The sequence below is a fragment of the Poromitra crassiceps genome (genome assembly GCF_964638095.1).
Source record: "Poromitra crassiceps genome assembly, chromosome: 23".
Taxonomy (NCBI): domain Eukaryota; kingdom Metazoa; phylum Chordata; class Actinopteri; order Beryciformes; family Melamphaidae; genus Poromitra; species Poromitra crassiceps.
In genome coordinates this window covers 9,031,959-9,050,412 of record NC_139639.1, presented here as the reverse complement: position 1 = coordinate 9,050,412, position 18,454 = coordinate 9,031,959, and the positions used below count along the sequence as shown (strand labels likewise).

Sequence of the window (18,454 nt, the reverse complement as noted above, 5' to 3'; positions counted from 1 at the left end):
CGGTTGGTGCATGATTCTCCCCTACGAAGTACAGACGGTATGGCGGAAGCATTTGAAAATTGCGGAAGCCAACTCGTCTGTTCTAAGAGACTACCTGTGTTATGACCTCGATGTGTTATGACGCCACCTACTGTTTGTTCTCTGAAATGCCCAAGACAAATGTCTCCTAAGGCAGAGGTTCTCAAATGTTTTTCAGCCAAGGACCCCTTGGATAGAAAATATAGAAAATATACCGGGGACCCCCTTATTCTGATTTGTGATTTTGGGCTAAGCTTATGTTTGTTTGTTTCCACGGTAACGTACTTGACTTTTAAATTGATAGGTTTGTTAGATTAGAATGTAATCCATGAACAATTTTAGATTTAAAGCATACAATATTTTCGTTGAACTATGAAGCTTTTGCACACAAAAAGTTTTATTTTATTTTCCTGAAAACCTTTGCCAGGTCCCCCTGGCAAAGTGCCACGGACCCCTGGCCCTGGGGGTCCCCGGACCCCTATTTGAGAACCACTGTCCTAAGGGAGACAATAAAGGCTAATCTAAACATTCCTGAGAAGCAACTGCCTGCATGAATAGTAATCTGATAATACATGTAATCCATTTTATCCGGGCATACCAGAAGACCTCTAGTAGGTTCAAGTGCTCATTTTTCTGATAAGTTTGTTTTTAATTAGTTATTTGACGATATCAAAAGGGGTGATTGACAGCTGTGAAAGCCACTCACCAGGTCCACTCGGGTCCTACTGGACCTGGCATTTCACTGTCAGAGACCCGAGACCCATGGCAAACAGAGCCGGACCCGACCCAGAGTCACTTCTTTTGAATGGACCCGAGACCCGGCCGGGTCGGGTCCTCGGGTATTCGGGGGTTTGGGCATACCCGAAGACCTCTGTTGAGCACCATTAACAGACATTAAGCCTAACAAAGGATACTCTAACTACAAGAGCTGATAGTTCTTACTTTCTTATTTCTTTCCCATGAAACCATGCAAAATCTAGTGTCTTTTTCTCTTCCAGCAGAAAAACAGTGAAACCAGTGCAATCCTGAAAACTAATTTTTAATCTGACAACAAATTAACCAGCAGCCGTAAATATGGTGGGAGGACAATATTAATTAGGTATTCAATTAAAAATGATGGCTCATCTTACAAGTGGGTGGACAGGATAGAAGCATCATCAGGTGGGTAATTAAAATCTAAATGTAGCTGCTCCATCTGACCCATCTTATCGGTCTACCTGTCCATCTAAAATACAGACGGCACATTTGCAAGACACGTGATTTATATTCTTGTTATATTACCTTTTAGAACATTTGAAAGAAAAGTCAAGACACAATTCCAGATGCAGATTCATTTTATTCTACTGAACAACAGGCATGCTTAGGGAGACACCATTACTCAAGACAGCAGGTGGCTCAGAAATGAGAATTCACCAGTGAACTTCACTCTTCATCGAGTCCTTTCTGAAATATAAGGAGGGGGGAAATAGAGCATAATGAGGTGTATTGTTGATTGAAAAGTGGGATTAGTTATTTTTCATATGTCAACTGATTCTTGTATTGTAGTCTCTAACATAGCAACAATCCCCAACACCCTGGCAAGCTCTAGTGAAAGAAGAGGCCTTGTTAAGACGCCTGATGAACCTACGCATCAAGAAAGATTTTATGACACCCATTCCACTTTTCTTTTCACACACTTGAGTTTAAACTAAGGAGGTGTTATCTGATTGGTCCAAACGTCGGTGCAGACTATTCCTTAGTGTGAACAGCCTGAAGAAGACTGCCGACTCTGGATGATTTTTCCCCCAAACATATTTGATTTAATGGTCCGAGTCTGGTGGGGCTCATCTAGTGTGAAGCTGCACAAGACTCGCCAAGTCTGAAACACACTGTCAACTGCCAATGGGAGTTTAGATACAGGGGGAAGAAAAAGAAAATGAACAACAACGCCCAACAACACGCAGATAATTCCCATCGCCATTTGATCCATTCGATAAATTGCTCTACAATTTCATTTAGAGGAGTAAGTCTCACATACAATACTATGAAATGGTAGCATGCCTGGAAAGTTGACAAGTATAGTGTTTGCAGTGTTGACATTAGTCGGGTTTCCATCCACCTGTTTTTATGCGAAATTTTAATTTGCGCATACAAAAACGGAGTGGAAACGCTGCCTAATTCGCAAAAACCTCCAAATATCGCAAAAAAGTTTTCACGCTTGAGGGAGGCGGAAAAGTCGGTGTATCGATAAAAGGAAAATGCGAAAGGTGCGGTGGAAACAGATTAAGTGATATTCTGTTGTCTCTCCATTCAAAAACCACACAGTTTGCCTTGATCACTGCAAAACATGACCTGCCGTGTAGCCTACCTACACAATAGGGCTGCACATGGTAAATAATGGTAAATACGCAGTACAATACCCGCTGTGGTAAACAGAAGAAGACGGATATAAGGCGACTCACTTCTAGAATTGAATGAAATTGTATTCACTTACTATCTGCTCCGTGGATTATAACCTTATGCTTGCGGAGTCGCACCTGGTAAATGGTAAATGGTAAATGGCCTGCATTTATATAGCGCTTCACCGATGGCGGCAGGCTACCACGCAGGGTGCTGGCACACCAACGGGAGCAATTTGGGGTTCAGTGTCTTGCCCAAGGACACTTCGACATGCAGACTGGAGGAGCCGGGAATCAAACCACCGACCTCTTTTAGCCAAAGCGATTAGTGGACGACCTGCTCTACCTCCTGAGCTACAGCCGCCACCTGGTAATTCAGAAATGGCGTTATGGTACCTTTGTCTACTTGTAGATCATCAAGAAACTTTAAATGAATAACGTTAGATGTGTTTAATAGAGCTGTAGCCTATATTGAGTCTAGCAGCTGATCAGCAGCTCAGACAGCCTCAAACACGAGGTGATTGACAGCTCTATAATTAGCAAAATAGCAGTGGATGGAAAAGCGCATTATTTCGCATTTTCTTTTGCCGACTTTCTGAAAATTCCATTAAAAGTTGCGATACATTTGGATGGAAACCCAGCTACAACAGGTCACACTATCGGTGGTTGATTTCGGTAGAATTATGTGGTGGACACGGCACTAGACTAGGCAGAATGCTTCTCCGATGCCTCAATTGTCCTAAGAAGAGTAGCTGCTGGATGTGACTCACCAATTCTTGTATGTATGCTGGCTAACAGTTATGTGTATACCAACCTTTGACCCCACATCACGGCTCTTGACACGTAGCTTGTTGACCTGAGACTCAGCAATGTCCGCTCTCTCTTCAGCCTCGTCCAGCTCGTGTTGCAGCTTACGGAACTTGGTAAGATGGCCGTTGGCCTGTTCCTCCTGTTCAACAGACACATTATAGCTCCTCCTCAGCACCGCATGATGCGTTTTGCCTAATGCAATATAGTCTGAATTGGCCCGATGGTAGTCTGGCATTTGAATGACAACAGTACTTACAGATTCTTCAGCAGCTTTCTTGTAGGATTTCACCTTCAGCTGCAGCTTGTCCACCAGATCTTGAAGACGGATCAAATTCTTACGGTCCTCCTCTGTCTAAATAGTACAAACAATAAAACAAATTATTTTGTTTCTGAAATAGGTGTTATTTACTTAAACGTGTTAAATCTAACAGTCTTACAACCAACTTGACAACCAACTTGATAGATACCTGATAGGTGAGCTCTTTGATACGTCTTTCATACTTTCTTATTCCCTTTACAGCATCGTTGGCCTTTTTCTGTTCAGCGTCCACCTCATTTTCCAGTTCCTTGACCTGCAGGATGTAGAGAGTGTAAGGATGCAGAATACAGTAGATGATGTAAAGGGCCTTTCACACCTGATGCGACAGTTGCCTGGTCCTCATTCTTTTTTCTGTTCTCTTTTTGATTGAGCTAACAAGGGGCAGCTTTGTGTTTAATATGTGAGGTGTGTGTGGAATTTTGGGAACTCAGGATCTCTAGCTTAAAGGTCCTCTCCGTAAGTTTGGCCGAAAAATAAACGTTCACAAAGTGTTTTCTATTACCAATGAGTGAATGCGCCGTTCCTTAACTTAAAAAACGAGCCCAGCCCAGTCTCTCTGCGTTCACCCATTGCAAAGATATTGCAGGATTTTCATGCTTGTCGCGGGTTATACTTTCCCGGCAAATTGGGCGGATGTGACGTTCTGCGTGTTCACGAGCCTGCCTCTTGTCGTCATGGCTCCGGCGGAAATACCAAGAGAGGTGACCAAGCCCATTTAGGAGACCGGTAGAGTACCATGTCTTACTATTGGCGGAGCCTGGAATGCACTGTCTCTATATTGAATCATCTCTGGTTTGACAAAGTAACACTTTGTATACGCATTTTACGAAGCGTAGATGGAAAAATGTATGGCGGATGAAATCCCTTGGTTCGTATGGCAACCGAGGGCACTCTATACGCCGCTTTATTGAATACTCGATTCTGATTGTTCGAGTCACAGCATTCTACGGTCTGTTATACTGCTAGGTATAACAGACCGCTGCTAGGTATAACAGACCGCTGCTAGGTATAACAGACCGCTGCTAGGTATAACAGACCACTGCTAGGTATAGCAGACCGTTGCTATGCACGCCTTTCTGAAAGAGGACCACGTCGTCCAGTCATATCATTCCTTTCTGAAAGAGGACCACGTCGAGTCTACTAAATGGTAGACTCGACGAGAATGACTGTTGGAGAAGGCACATATTGTGTGACACTTTACTGTACATAGGCTACGTAACTTCTATTTTATTCTATTTTATTGTTTATGGTACATTCCTATGCCTCTTATAATGTGTGATGTTTAAAATGTTCCATGCTTGAGTGAGAGCAACTGTAGCATGACTCAATTTCCCCTCGTGGATCAATAAAGTTATTCTGATTCTGATTGTTACCTGAGCCATATGAAACACTCACCCTGGCCTCAAGCTTCTGCAGCTGCTTCTTGCCCCCCTTCAAGGCGATCTGTTCAGCCTCATCCAGACGATGTTGCAGGTCCTTGATGGTTTGCTCCATGTTCTTCTTCATACGCTCCAGGTGAGCGCTGGTGTCCTGCTCTTTCTTCAGCTCCTCTGCCATCATGCTAGCATCAGTGATGGCCTTCTTGGCCTTTTCTTCAGCATTTCTGCACTCCTGCACTGCTTCCTCCACTTCAGACTGAAGCTGGGCTGAGTCGGCCTCCAGCTTCTTCTTAGTGTTTATCAGGCTGGTGTTCTGATTTCACATTAAATAAAGGATTGTAGAATTTGTCTTTGATGTGAAAATAGTGAATATGAAACAACCTTGCTGAAACTAATAGGCTACATAATCACTATATATTACCTGTGAGTGCAGTAGCTGCACCCTCTCACTAACATCCAGAAGCTCTTGCTCAGCAAGTTTGCGTGCTCTCTCAGTTTGCTCTAAAGCAGACCTCAGTTCCTCCAGTTCAGCTTGCATCAGGTTGTTGCGTCTCTCAACCATGGCAATGTTCTCCCTAAGATCATCATTGGCTCGAAGAGAGTCATCAAGTTGAATTTGAGCATCCTGGAAGATTAAACATTTAGATGTATTGTAATAGGATAATACATCACAACTTTTCTTTTTTTAATCAATGTCCATACCTTTAGATGAGCATGAACAGACTTGAGTTGTTTCTGGGCCTCAGCTGCCTGCCTGTTGGCCTGGCTTAGCTGGATTTCCATCTCATTGAGGTCTCCCTCCATCTTCTTCTTCAGGCGGAGGGCCTCATTTCTGCTACGAATCTCTGCATCAAGAGAGCTCTGAAGAGTATCCACAATTCTCTGTTGGTTCCTCTTTGCTTGCTCCATTTCCTCCTCTTTCTCGGCCAGCTTGCGCTCAATATCAGCTTTCACCTGATTGAACTCAAGCTGGGCTCTGAGGTTCTTTGATTCCTCATGCTCCAGTGTGGCCTAGAATGAGAAAAAATATGTTGTCAAGAGTATGTAATGGAATTTCAACTGCTTTTAACCAATCACAGATACGCATTCAAGTTCATGAGGTCGGTCATCAGAAGGCACAACATACCTCTATTTCCTCGAGAGCTGCTTGAATCTCAGACTTCTCTTGCTCCAATTGTTTTCGAATCTTCTCAAGCTCATGAATATTCTTTCCACCTTCAGCAATTTGCTCAGTGAGGTCGGATATTTCCTCTGAGGATCAACATTTAAAATTATAAATATATTTTCATGAGAAAATGCTTTGAATAAGCTCTTTAATACAGTTGTAGTTCCTTACCTTGGAGATTCTTGTTTTCTCTTTTCATGGTCTCCAGATGGTCTAGAGATTCTTCATAGGCGTTCTTCAGTTTGAAAAGCTCTGTGCTCAGAGACCTGGCCTCCTTCTGGGAGCTCTCCAACTCTGTTTGAGACTCCTCATACTTCTGCTTCCACTCTGCCAAGACCTGAAAGATGGTAGCCATTGTGAATAAAACATTCACCTTTTACCTGCACTGAAATACTTTGTAAGAAATTGAATTGAGTATAGTAGTAGTCACCTTGTCAAAGTTCCTTTGCTTCTTGTCTAGAGCAGCAGCAGCAGCATTAGACCTCTCCACATCCACCATGAGATCTTCAATCTCATTCTGCAGCCTGTGTTTGCTCTTCTCCAGAGAGGAACATTTTGCATTCACTGCTTCAACAGCTTCCTCAGCATCCTGGAGACGCTGAGCCAGCTTCTTTCTGGATTATCAATGAATATAATTTATTTACAGTAGGTTGGTTTGCTGCTGTACTGTAGTATGCAGAGTAGTTCATGTAAGCCTTTACAAAATGTGTATAATCAATTGTCCCTCACTTGGCCTCCTCCAGTTCCTCGGTCCTCTGGATGGCATCAGTTTCGTACTTGGTTCTCCACTGAGCCACCTCAGAATTAGCCTTGGACATACCACGCTGCAGTTCAGCCTTGGCCTCCTGTTCCTCCTCATACTGCTCCCTCAGCAGGTCACAGTCATGGCGAGAAGACTGAACTGCATGGGCCAATGCATTCTTTGCCTGAAATTAAAGTAAGCTTTGTTCATCTCATGTATCAACATTTAATCTTTACCAGATACATTCTCGCTGTTATTTGGTTGCTACCTTCACTTCCTCCTCCAGTTGTCTTTTGAGGTCTTCAATCTGTTGAGAGTAGGACAGTTTTCCTCTTGTAAGTTGAGACACCAGGGAGTCTTTTTCTTCAAGCTGCCGTGAAAGTTCACCTGATTTGATGTAAAATTAAAATTAGTCCTTCAAGATTTCAAGACTAACGTCTCTGTTAATGAAATTAACTGTTCATGCTTGCTAAATAAAACAGGCATACCATTCTCAGTTTGAAGCTTTGCTTTCTGCATGGTGAAGTCATTGATGGTACGCTGTCCCTCCTCAGCTTTTGTTTTGTATTCATTCATCTGGTCTTCCAGTGTCCTGCACATTTTCTCCAAATGACACTGAAACAGAAAGCCTAGTAGTTCAGTACTGGCACAGAAACCACTGCAGAGCGGTATTGGCTTAATAAAACGTAAGTATTAAAAATGTAAAGGTCCTCTCCGTAAGTTTGGCCGGAAAACAAATGTTCACAATGTGTTTTCTATTACCAATGAGTGAATGCGCCGTTCCGGAACAAAAAAAACGAGTCCAGCCGCGTCTCTCTGCGTTCACCCATTGCAAAGATATTGCAGGATTTTCATGCTGGCCACGGGTTATACTTTCCCGGCAAATTTGGCGGATGTGACGTTCTGCGCGTTCACGAGCCTGCTTCTTGTCCTCATGGCTCCGACGGAAATACCAACGAAGAAGACGGCTAACAGGAAGTTGCTAACGTTACGTTCGTCGCTAGCTGCCAGCAAAAGCTAACAACACAGCAAAAAGTACACATACAAACAAAAATAAATAAATATTTATCTAGTGATGCCCATCTGGCCAGACAGCAGCAATGTGACCGACATCGGGGGGAAACATAGAGTGAAGTAATGCAACAGTCACAAATATGCCTAACATTACTACCGTTATGCTTATGTCATGGAACATTATTGTTTGACTGCAGTTAGCTGTGGTGGTGAGACTGCCTATTATAACATTAGCTTGATGCTATACACGGCTAACTAATAGATTTAGCTATATTTATAGACCCAGCCCCACTAATAACGTTACCGTCTTGTGTTGATAATGAATGTAACAGTCGTAAATATGCCTAATGTTACTGTTATGCTTATGGAATATTGTTTGGCTGTTCAGTTTGGTAAACTATTATATGGTACCGGGGAAGAAGGCTCTGAGTCTGACTGCAGTTAGCTGCAGTGAGACTGCACAATATTATAACATTAGCTTGATGCTATACGCGGCTAACTAATAGATTTAGCTAGCGTATATTTATAGAAATTACCACCAGCCCCACTAATAACATTACCGTCTTGTGTTGATAATGAAGGTAACAGTCGTAAATATGTCTAACGTTACTTTCTGTTATGCTTATTATGGTAGGCCTACATTGTTTGTTCAGTTTGGTCAACTATTAGACGGTTCCGGGGAGAAGGCTCTGCCTCTGACTGCAGTTGGCTGCAGTTAGCTGCAGTGGGACTGCACATTGATTAGTATAACGTTAGCTTGATGCTAATCGCGGCTAACTTATATTGATTTACATTTATAGAAATTACCACCGAGCTCCACTAATAACGTTACCGTCTTGTGTGGATAATGAATAAAACAGTCGTAAATATGCCTAACATTACTGTTATGCTTATGAATCATTGTTTGATTGTTCAGTTTGGTCAACTCCAGGCATTAGGCTACTACAGGGGAAGCAGGGTAGTTCCTGGCTCACGGTAACGTGAATATCCTTATCCATTTCCCCGCAGCCAATGTAAGCCAAAACACGACCCCAGACACAATATCGTCCGATAATTCATCCAGAATCCTTCCTGGGCATCTTGAGGCTGTTCTGACCGATAAATTGCCCAGGTTGCCGTTTTCAAGTGACTTTTATGAGTTAACGTTACAAAGCAACCAACAGTCTCTGCGGTTTTTCCAGGCAGCTGCTTGTGCGAGTATGGTGCCCGCTCGTTCACACGCTGCCTGCAGTTACTCTGACGGCCACCGGTGTCAGTAATAGTTACAACTTACGGATAGGACCTTTAAATTGAGTAGACATTACTTTGGTTTTTGTGCTGAAGAAACAAAACATGTAAGTGAAAGAATGAGTAGTACAACATAAAAGACATGAAAAGTCACCTTAGCCTTGGCAACATGTTCCATGTTGGAGACCACATCATCCAGCTCCAGTCTGAGCTCACTCTTCTCCTTCTCCAGTTTCTGCTTGACCCTCTGCAGGTTGTCAATCTGCTCGCCCAGGTCAGCAACACTGTCGGCTTGTTTCTTCCTGAGCGTAGCAGAAGTCGCTTCGTGCTGCAGAGTGGCCTCTTCAAGGTCTCTGCGGAGTTTCTGGAATTCAGCCTCCCTCTTCTTGTTCATCTCTATCTGGGCAGATGTTGCTCCACCAGCCTCCTCCAGCCTCTCGCTGATTTCCTCCAGCTCTCTGGTTAAGTCTGCTCTCTGCTTCTCCACCCTGGCTCGGGCAGCTCGCTCTGCCTCAAGCTCCTCTTCCAGCTCCTCAATGCGAGCCTAGATCACAAGAAAATATTCTCAATGGTTGTCTTAAGCATATGTCAGATATGTATACTTTGACCTTATTTAACTTATTTTGACTCATTTAATGTATATTACCTGCAACTCCTTCAATTTTTTCTGGAGTTGGGCACTCATTGCCTGTTCATCTTCTATTTTCGCAGTAAGGTGGCTGATTTCAAAATCTTTCCTATGGATAACCAAATGTCATAGTTTGTTACATGTTAATGGTGTAATGAGGTTATTCATTATTTATTATTGTTGTTATTATTATTATCATTACTTCTTCAGCTTCTCTTCAAGTTGTTGCTTGTCATTTTCCAGGTCCATGAGACTCTCTTGGGCCAACTTCAGGTCTCCTTCAAGCTTCCTCTTTGCTCTCTCAAGCTCCATTCGGATTTTCTTCTCTTGCTCAAGGGACCCTTCAAGCTGTGGTGGGTGATAATGACAATCTTTGGATTGTAAATTATTCATACACAACACAGTCTCAACAATTATATCCTTACGTCATCCACTTGCTGCTCCAGCTTAGCCTTGGCCTTGGTCAGAGTGTTGACTTTGTCTTCTTCACTCTGCAGGTCATCCAGTGTTTGCTGATGAGCTTCCTGTAAGGCCTTCTTCTCCTTGGTCAGCTTGGCGATGATTTCATCCAGAGAAGCCATTTCCTCAACCAGGTTCTTCACCTATGGCCACAGGCATGTTTATCAAGGATTTAATAAAACATCTGTACAGAAGCCATTTCTTCAACCAGGTTCTCAGTGTTTCCCCTAGAAAAATGTTCAGGCCTGGAGGGATTTCGAAACGTACCCCAACCGCAACGGTGGGGGCCCTCGCTGGCCACGCTAAACTTTGAGCTAACCTGTTTGCATCTATGTTCACAATGGCATCCCAAGTATCATCATACTATTATGGGATGCGATGTGAACAGTTGTATTATGGGATGTGTGTTTCCCAGGCAATGACACATATTGACACGTTTTGGAACAGCGCTGCACGCTGGCACAATGCTCCTAAAAGCAAAATGATTATTGTTTTGAATGATTTGACATCTTCTCTTACTGTTCACTGTCAACACCAGTGTTGTTGTATTGTAATAATATGCCATAAAGGTTTATTGAAATTTTGGGGAGAGCAGGAAAAAAACATGTAAAAAAAAAAAAAAAGATTTTTTTTTCTGTAGAATGGTAGGGGAAACACTGGGTTCTTCACCTATGGCCACAGGCATGTTTATCAAGGATTTAATAAAACAGCTTGATTACAGTTATTTTGGACATACAAAGTGATTTTTTTCTGTTTACAGTACCTTGTTCTCAATGGCATGCTTCTCTTTCTCCACCTTAGCCAGAGTTAACTCCAAGTCATCAATGTCTTTTTTCAACTCAGAACACTCATCCTCCAGCTTCCTCTTCTTAGCAGTCAGTTCAGCATTCATCTCCTCCTCATCTTCAAGTCTCTCCGTCAGCTCTTTGGATTTTGCTTCCATCTGAATTTTGTTTTTGATCAGCCCCTCACATCTTTCTTCAGCATCACAGAGATTATCTTGCTCCTGTTATAAGTGAAAACATGCAGTATGTTAACAGACTCGATAATGTTGTAATTAGTTGTAGTTGCAATGTTGAATCATTTTTAACATACAGCCTGAACTTGGAGCTGCAGGTCATTCTTTTCCTGGAGAAGAGTGACCATTTTCTCCTCTAGTTCCTTCCTCCGAGCCTCAGACTTTGCATAAGCTTCTTTCAACTTGAGGAATTCTTCCTTCATGTTGGCCATCTCCTTCTCAGTCTCTGCTGACTTCAACAGAGGTTTGATCTTGAAGTACATCTTCATCCAGGGCCAATTCTTGACCCCCATGAAGGCACGGATGTTCCACTGGATCACCAGTACTGCATCCCTGTGGACAATCGATTCGTAATTATGTTGTTGTGATTTCTCTGAGACAAATTTTGTGTTTATGAATCAATTTTTCTAGCCTGTCAGTGGTTCCCAAACTGGGACTACCAACTCTTTCACTCCATTTCTTATTTTGCAATTTGTTATATTCTTCAAAAGGTGGGTTATCATTCACTCATTGCATCATATGCTATAGTTTTCTCTTGTAGTTTTCTGAGCAAAATGTTGTAGTTGGGGAAAAGGGGGTACTTGGATTCATAAATCAGGGAAAGGGGGTACTGAAGCCAAAAAGGTTTGGGACCCACTGCCTTAGGTCAGCTAATTTCATATGATACTTCACTCTGGCTTTAAAACTGAGCCCACTACAGCCATTTGATTGAAATCGGCAGATTGACAGGAGAAATGACCAAACGGGATCACAACAGGAGAAAGGGTTAACAACAGGGAGACTCCCATGAAAATCGAGAGTGTAGATTTTAGAACTTTTACATTTCTAGAAACAAACTTTTGTGAAATGATTTAAGAATTCTAGGAGAAATGTTATCCATCCAGATGCCTATGCCTATCACTGACCTATATTTATAACAATGATGCCTATGTAATACTAATTTATTATTGATAATATTCATTCTACTAATTTGATATTGATTGACTTGAACACTTACCGACGTTCCAGAATCTTCTGAAACTCAATTCTTGCTAGAAGACCTCGTGACCTTGCCTGGAGCCTGGTTATGATTAAACTTAATCGGTCATCTCGCATCTCCTCTAGCAGACCCAAAAGCCCAGCTTTGAAGAACACCTGATTTATAAGCACAGATCAGATGAATAGTAATTATATATATACTTTATTTAAAAAAATCTCATTTATTCACCAGTCCCACCATACTAACCTTGGTGTGTCCAAATCTGTACTGGTTATGATCTAGTTCCAGGGAGCCCAGAAGTTTCTCTGACGCCTTCTTGTTATCAATGAACTGTCCCTCAGGGATGGCACTCGGGTTCAAAATGCGGTATCTTTGTGATGTGTATGAAAGATAATTTCAATTTTATTTAAGTCTTGTAGAATGACTACACTACCAAAACATGTATTGTACCTCCAAAACATCCAACTCCTTCACTAAATGTGGACATACTGTCTCTGACAATCACCTCTGTTTGAAATCTCCATAGAGGATCCTGTTGGGGAAGCCCTTTCTGCAGATCCTGATGCCTTCCAGAACACCGTTGCAGCGTAGCTGGTGCATCACCAGAGGGTTCTCCATGGCCCCAGGATTCTTGGTCTCATTGGGGATGATGCAGCGGACAAAGTGAGGGTGAGTAGACCTCAGGTTGGTCATCAGCTTGTTCAGGTTCTCCTATTATATGGTAGAATATGTACTATTAGTATGTGTGTACTGCTGTCTTTCTATGTGTGAAATAGCATACCCAGGGATCAAAGTAGCTATATACCCGATGTAAAGCAGACACGGTTTGGAAAGATGATCCCTTCTTCTTCTTCTCTTTTTTGGCACCGCTATCGGCTGTTCAGGAAAAATGATGCAAACTTAGAACCTTAGAGACAAAATAATTGTTGTAATCTCCAAACAAAATATTCACTCCAGGGTACCTGATTCTGCCCCAGCATAGACAAAATGAATAATATATACAGTATAAATACTTATGTTATGGTAAATGAATAATATATACAGTATAAATACTTATGTTATGGTAAATGAATAATATATACAGTATAAATACTTACGTTATGGTAAATTAATAATATATACAGTATAAATACTTATGCTATGGTAAATGAATAATATATACAGTATAAATACTTCTGTTATGGTAAATTAATAATATATACGGTATAAATACTTATGTTATGGTCAATGTTGAAAAATCGGTACATTTCCCAGCAGACAGATGAAAAAGGCAAATAAGCATGGTGACACCCACCAGAGCGGTCCATCAGATGAGAGCGGTCCATCAGATGAGAGCGGTCCGTCAGATGGACCGTTCTCATCTGACGGACTGCTCTCATCTGACGGACTGCTCTCATCTGATGGACCGCTCTCTGGTGGGTCCTTATTTCCTTTTTTATCCATCGACTGGGAAATGTACAGATTTACCGGTCTGTTTCAACCTTTACCATAACATATAAATTATAAGACAAATATACAATAAATATGTACTTTACAAACTTTTTTGATCAGATTTAACGAAAACACCAGTCCCTTGAAAAAAACAAAAACAAACCTGAATCAGCCCCGGAATAATTTGCAAAGAGATGAGCTAACATCTTAAGAGTAGACTTTTGGTAAAGTCCAACAACAGTCTCATTTAGGGGATCCTTGTTCTTCACCAGCCAGTTGTTGATGTTGTAATCAACAGTGCCAGCATAGTGAACCAGGGAGAAATGGGCCTCTGGTTTCCCCTTGATCATCCTGGGCTTCTGGAAGTTGTTGGATTTCCCCAGGTGGTTGTCATATAGCTTTGCTTTAAAGGTGGCATCACTGGCCTTGGGGAACATGCACTCCTCTTCAAGGATGGACATGATACCCATGGGCTGAGGAGAAGAACATAAAGGCATTCAGTAGAATAGGTCATGTATCTTGATTATATCTATATTTTTTTCCTAAATCATCTCAATATCTCACCTTTTCAATCAGGTCAATACAGGCCTGCAAGTCCATACCAAAGTCTATGAAAGTCCATTCAATGCCCTCTTTCTTGTACTCTTCTTGCTCCAGAACAAACATGTGGTGGTTGAAAAACTGTTGCAGTTTTTCATTGGTGAAGTTGATGCAGAGCTGCTCAAAGGTGTTGTACTGTAATCACATGGTCGACAGCATGTTCAGGCTGTTCCTACTTATTGTAAAGTATGTGGACTAGGGCACATAGGGGAGACGTTATTTCCAAACTTACCTCAAAGATCTCAAACCCAGCAATGTCCAGTACCCCAATGAAGTACTGGCGAGGCTGCTTGGTCTCCAGGGATACATTGATTCTCACCACCATCCACAGGAACATCCTCTCATACACTGACTTAGAGAGTGCACCGACAGCATAGGTCACCTATCAAGGAAAATACACGGAAAAAAACTTACAGAACCTTTTTCAGACTTATTGTACTCTATAAAATAGAATCTACATTATAGGGTATAGTTTACTCTGATGCACCTACACTAATATTTTTTTAATTATCTGTGAGTCTTACTTGCTGAACAGACTTATTTTTTGTCTTACCTGGGCTACAGTTTGACCCTTGGTGACCCACTCACCTGGGCTACAGTTTGACCCTTGGTGACCCACTCACCTGGGCTACAGTTTGACCCTTGGTGACCCACTCATTGCCCACTTTGACTCTTGGGTGACAGAGACACTTGATGAGATCAGCAGAATTCAGGCACATCAGATATGCAACTTTGTCAGCAACTGAGGAAAAAGATATGATCTTAGTGATTTGATTATCAATGCCTTTCAAAGGCCTGCATAATCCCTTTGTCCCTCACTCTCCTTTTCTCTGTAGCAGTGGTTCTTGTTGCTTTGCTTCATACATACATTGTTTATTTTATTTAACCTTTACTTAACCAGATACAAAAAAATGAAGATATAAAACCTCCTTTACAATTGTGACCTGGCCAAGAAGGCAGCAAAGTTACACGTCGGATTGTACACATTAACATGTAAGAAACATGCCTTTGGGTTATCCTTGATGTTATTCTTTGAGATCCGTGTCTGTACTTTGTTCAGTATATTGTATTTCAATTTGTAACTGTCAAATCTAATCAAATCTAATCAAATCAAATCAACAAAACAATAATACAAACAACAATACAATACAATAAAAGAGTAAAGCGAAAACTACCATCTACATATCAGAAGTGTATATTCTAAAATTGCAATCAAGGCCCTCTGCAAATCTCAGGATGCAGTAGGCATGACACACAACGGAATACCAAGGTGCACGGATGTGACAAAGCGCACGCAACAATCACAGTCACAGAGCAAAACAAATTGTCATGTCACAATAGTCAAAAGAACAAAATACATCAGAAAGAGGAACATGACAAAATAGTTACTGTATGCATTGTGACAAGAGCAGCTTGTGCATTTCAGATCATTTGTTTAAAATTGGACAAAGGGCCGAGGGAGACTAATTTCAGACGAGTCTGCAGGTCCTTCCAAGACCAAGGGCCAAAATAAAATGAACTACTTTTTCCAGCCTCAGTTGGTACCTCAAAATGTTGCCAAGTGTTGGATCTCACAACATCTCTCACCCTCAGTGCCGTCAGCCTCTGCTTGCTCTTCACGCTGCTTCTGCTTGAACCTCATGTTGCCGTGATGCATGATGGCACCAGTCATCTTGTAGATGCTGTTCTTCTCTTCTTGAGTGAAGCCCAGCACATCAAAGGCATCCTGAATAACATGTTATTGGATCAATTCTGGCACTTTGTAATTTGAAGATGAATCGATGTATAATTGGAGATTGAAGATTCAGCTCACATCAGTTGCCATCAGCTCGTCAGCATCATTGATGGAGGCTACTGTCGTCTCTCCTTGGGAGATGAAGGCGTAGTCGTACGGGTTGTTGGTGATGAGCAACATTTCTAAGGAGGAGTTGAAAAAACAGTCAATATATCTTTAAAATGATAGTGATGCCTCTACTCGTAATGGCCCTACAGATGTGTATCTCTCACCTAGAAGTTCAGGCTTTTTCTGAGACAGGATCTGGTAGAAGATGTGGTAGTCCCTCTCAGCTTTGAGCTGGAAGGTCACACGAGACTTTTCCAGAAGGTCTGTTAGAAGAATACGTTGCTGTTACTGTGCTATATTGGATTTTTAAAGTGTCAGACATGACCTTTTTCTAGTGATCCTATAAAAGAAATGTTGTGTACAACTTCAGAAGGTTTGCAAAATTGCTAGTGTCTCTTTCAAGTCTTTCAAGACTTTGGTCAGCTTTTAATAATATAATCTACTTTGTTATAGGTAGTCAACATTACTTACAGGTTTCAATATCAGCGGAGGCCAGTTTTCCTCGGTTATCAAAATGAATGCGGATAAATTTACCCTAAGAGGAAAATAGCAACTCATTTGAGTCCAGTTGATGAATTTTAATTGAGCAATTAATTTAATTACTCTCATTTTGCATCTTTGAAATCACAGACACTCACAAATCTAGAGGAGTTGTCATTCCTGATGGTCTTGGCGTTACCAAAGGCCTCCAAAGCTGGGTTAGCCTGAATGATTTGATCCTCCAGGGTTCCCTGTTTATGTCAAATTCACACACACAGTTTACATACCGAGCGTAACGCCACATACTTTGTTTCACCATTTTTAATTGAATTGTCATTTATTATTATCTTGATTGTAGAATAGTCATATTGCACAGTACAAACCTTCTTCTCAGAAGCTGCGTCTTTCTTCCCAACACCTGGCGCAGCAGCAATGCTGGCAAAGTACTGAATGACACGCTTGGTGTTGACAGTCTTTCCAGCACCAGATTCTCCACTGGATGCAGAAGAAATAAAAAGTTTTAGGCAAAGATCAATGATCCTTCACTATTCAACAGACATTTGTTGGCTGGGTGACTCACGTGATGAGGATAGACTGGTTTTCTCTGTCTGTGAGCAAGAGAAATATTCAAAATATCACTAACAAATGGTGGTATAGTGACATGATTGATACGAGAATGAAAGGCTAGTAGATTGTGTACCTGACAACATGTACTGGTAGGCGTTGTCAGAGATGGAGAAGATGTGAGGAGGAGCTTCAGCCCTCTTCTTCCCTCTGTAGGCAACAACCACCTCTTTGTTGTAGACTGGCAGCGACTTGTAGGGGTTGACAGTCACACAGAACAGCCCAGAGTAGGTCTATAGAGACCGAGAGAGAAAAAAGAAGCATAATACTTAGGATTAATCTTATTTGGTCACAACAGAACTTAAATGGGCATTTCTTCGCTAGTTGAAACAGGGCATAGTAAGATAATGCAGATGAAGGATTATAGTCCTTAGTTCATCTCCAAATGTTTGTGAAAGTCATAAAGTGATCACTCACATAGATCATCCATGCTGCATAACGCTCTTTGAGGTTAAACAGGACGGCGGGCTCATGAAGGAAGGTGAACATCGCCATGTCTTCAATTTTGTCAAACTTTGGTGGATTCTGAGGGTGAACGTCACAGTCTTTCACTGTCACCGTCTGAAAAGTAACGAGACAAAAGACACAACATTGACCAAAAACATTGTGCATGTAAATGAGCGCTATTCTATAAAATCCATATCTTCGTATCTACCTTTCCAAATTCAGTGTCAACAGTGACTTGGTCACCGTCGCGACTGGTGATGGAAGCCTTGACGAACTCCACCACAGTGTCGGGAACGAAGCAGGCCTTCTTCATGTCAAAGGGTCGAGTCTGGGCCTCCAGACGCTCCCTGTCCGACTTCCTCAGATAGGAAGCAGCAGGCCCAAAAGCTGCCATGTGAGCGTCACCCATCTTTCAACCTGTTCAGGGTTTACAAATCGTTAGCTTTAGTGATGATCATGAAACAAAACCGTTAGCATTAGCACTGACAGTCAAACGGACACAACCACCGACAGTCACTCACAGAGGAAATTACAGTGCATTGTGTCTAAGTCCTCCAAAATCACCAGTTCTGGCTCCCCTCAATCGGATCCATTTACCTTCAGCGTGTTTCAAAACGGGCAAAAAAGATCGTCTCAGACCTCGCATCCTGCAAACCAGCTCTTCCAGACTCTCCCCTCTGGGAGGTCACTTGCCACAAAATCCACCCGTTTTAAAAACAGCTTTTTCCCCACAGCAATAAGAACACTCAACTCCCTCCGTTAACCATAAGGACTTGCTGCACTGTGCATACTGGTTTTATGTGTGTCTCGTCAATGGTGTTGTCTAAATGGTTGTTGTTTGCTGTAATTGCACTGTTACTGGGTGATGTCTGTATGCACTTTATTGTGATGCA

The 18,454-nt window shown here is 41.9% G+C and overlaps 1 protein-coding gene across 1 annotated transcript; it reads right to left on the bottom strand.

The window, feature by feature from the left end:
- Positions 1-1,335: 1,335 nt before the first annotated feature.
- LOC310797143 (myosin-7-like) lies at positions 1,336-17,970 on the bottom strand (the record flags this gene model as incomplete). Its single annotated transcript, XM_083659453.1, has 37 exons — positions 1,336-1,461; positions 3,211-3,345; positions 3,463-3,558; positions 3,674-3,778; positions 4,921-5,217; positions 5,326-5,529; positions 5,607-5,915; positions 6,031-6,155; positions 6,241-6,406; positions 6,500-6,683; positions 6,799-6,995; positions 7,080-7,198; positions 7,300-7,426; positions 9,207-9,596; positions 9,699-9,789; positions 9,883-10,028; positions 10,106-10,282; positions 10,903-11,145; positions 11,235-11,490; positions 12,155-12,291; positions 12,383-12,506; positions 12,642-12,847; positions 12,942-13,012; positions 13,731-14,040; positions 14,132-14,302; positions 14,400-14,549; positions 14,791-14,909; positions 15,755-15,893; positions 15,981-16,084; positions 16,175-16,273; positions 16,482-16,545; positions 16,649-16,741; positions 16,874-16,985; positions 17,071-17,098; positions 17,191-17,347; positions 17,532-17,675; positions 17,770-17,970. The coding sequence occupies 37 exons, from the start codon at positions 17,968-17,970 to the stop codon at positions 1,441-1,443; spliced, it is 5,817 nt and encodes a 1,938-aa protein (XP_083515579.1). The 3' UTR covers positions 1,336-1,440.
- Between the last annotated feature and the right edge of the window lie 484 nt (positions 17,971-18,454).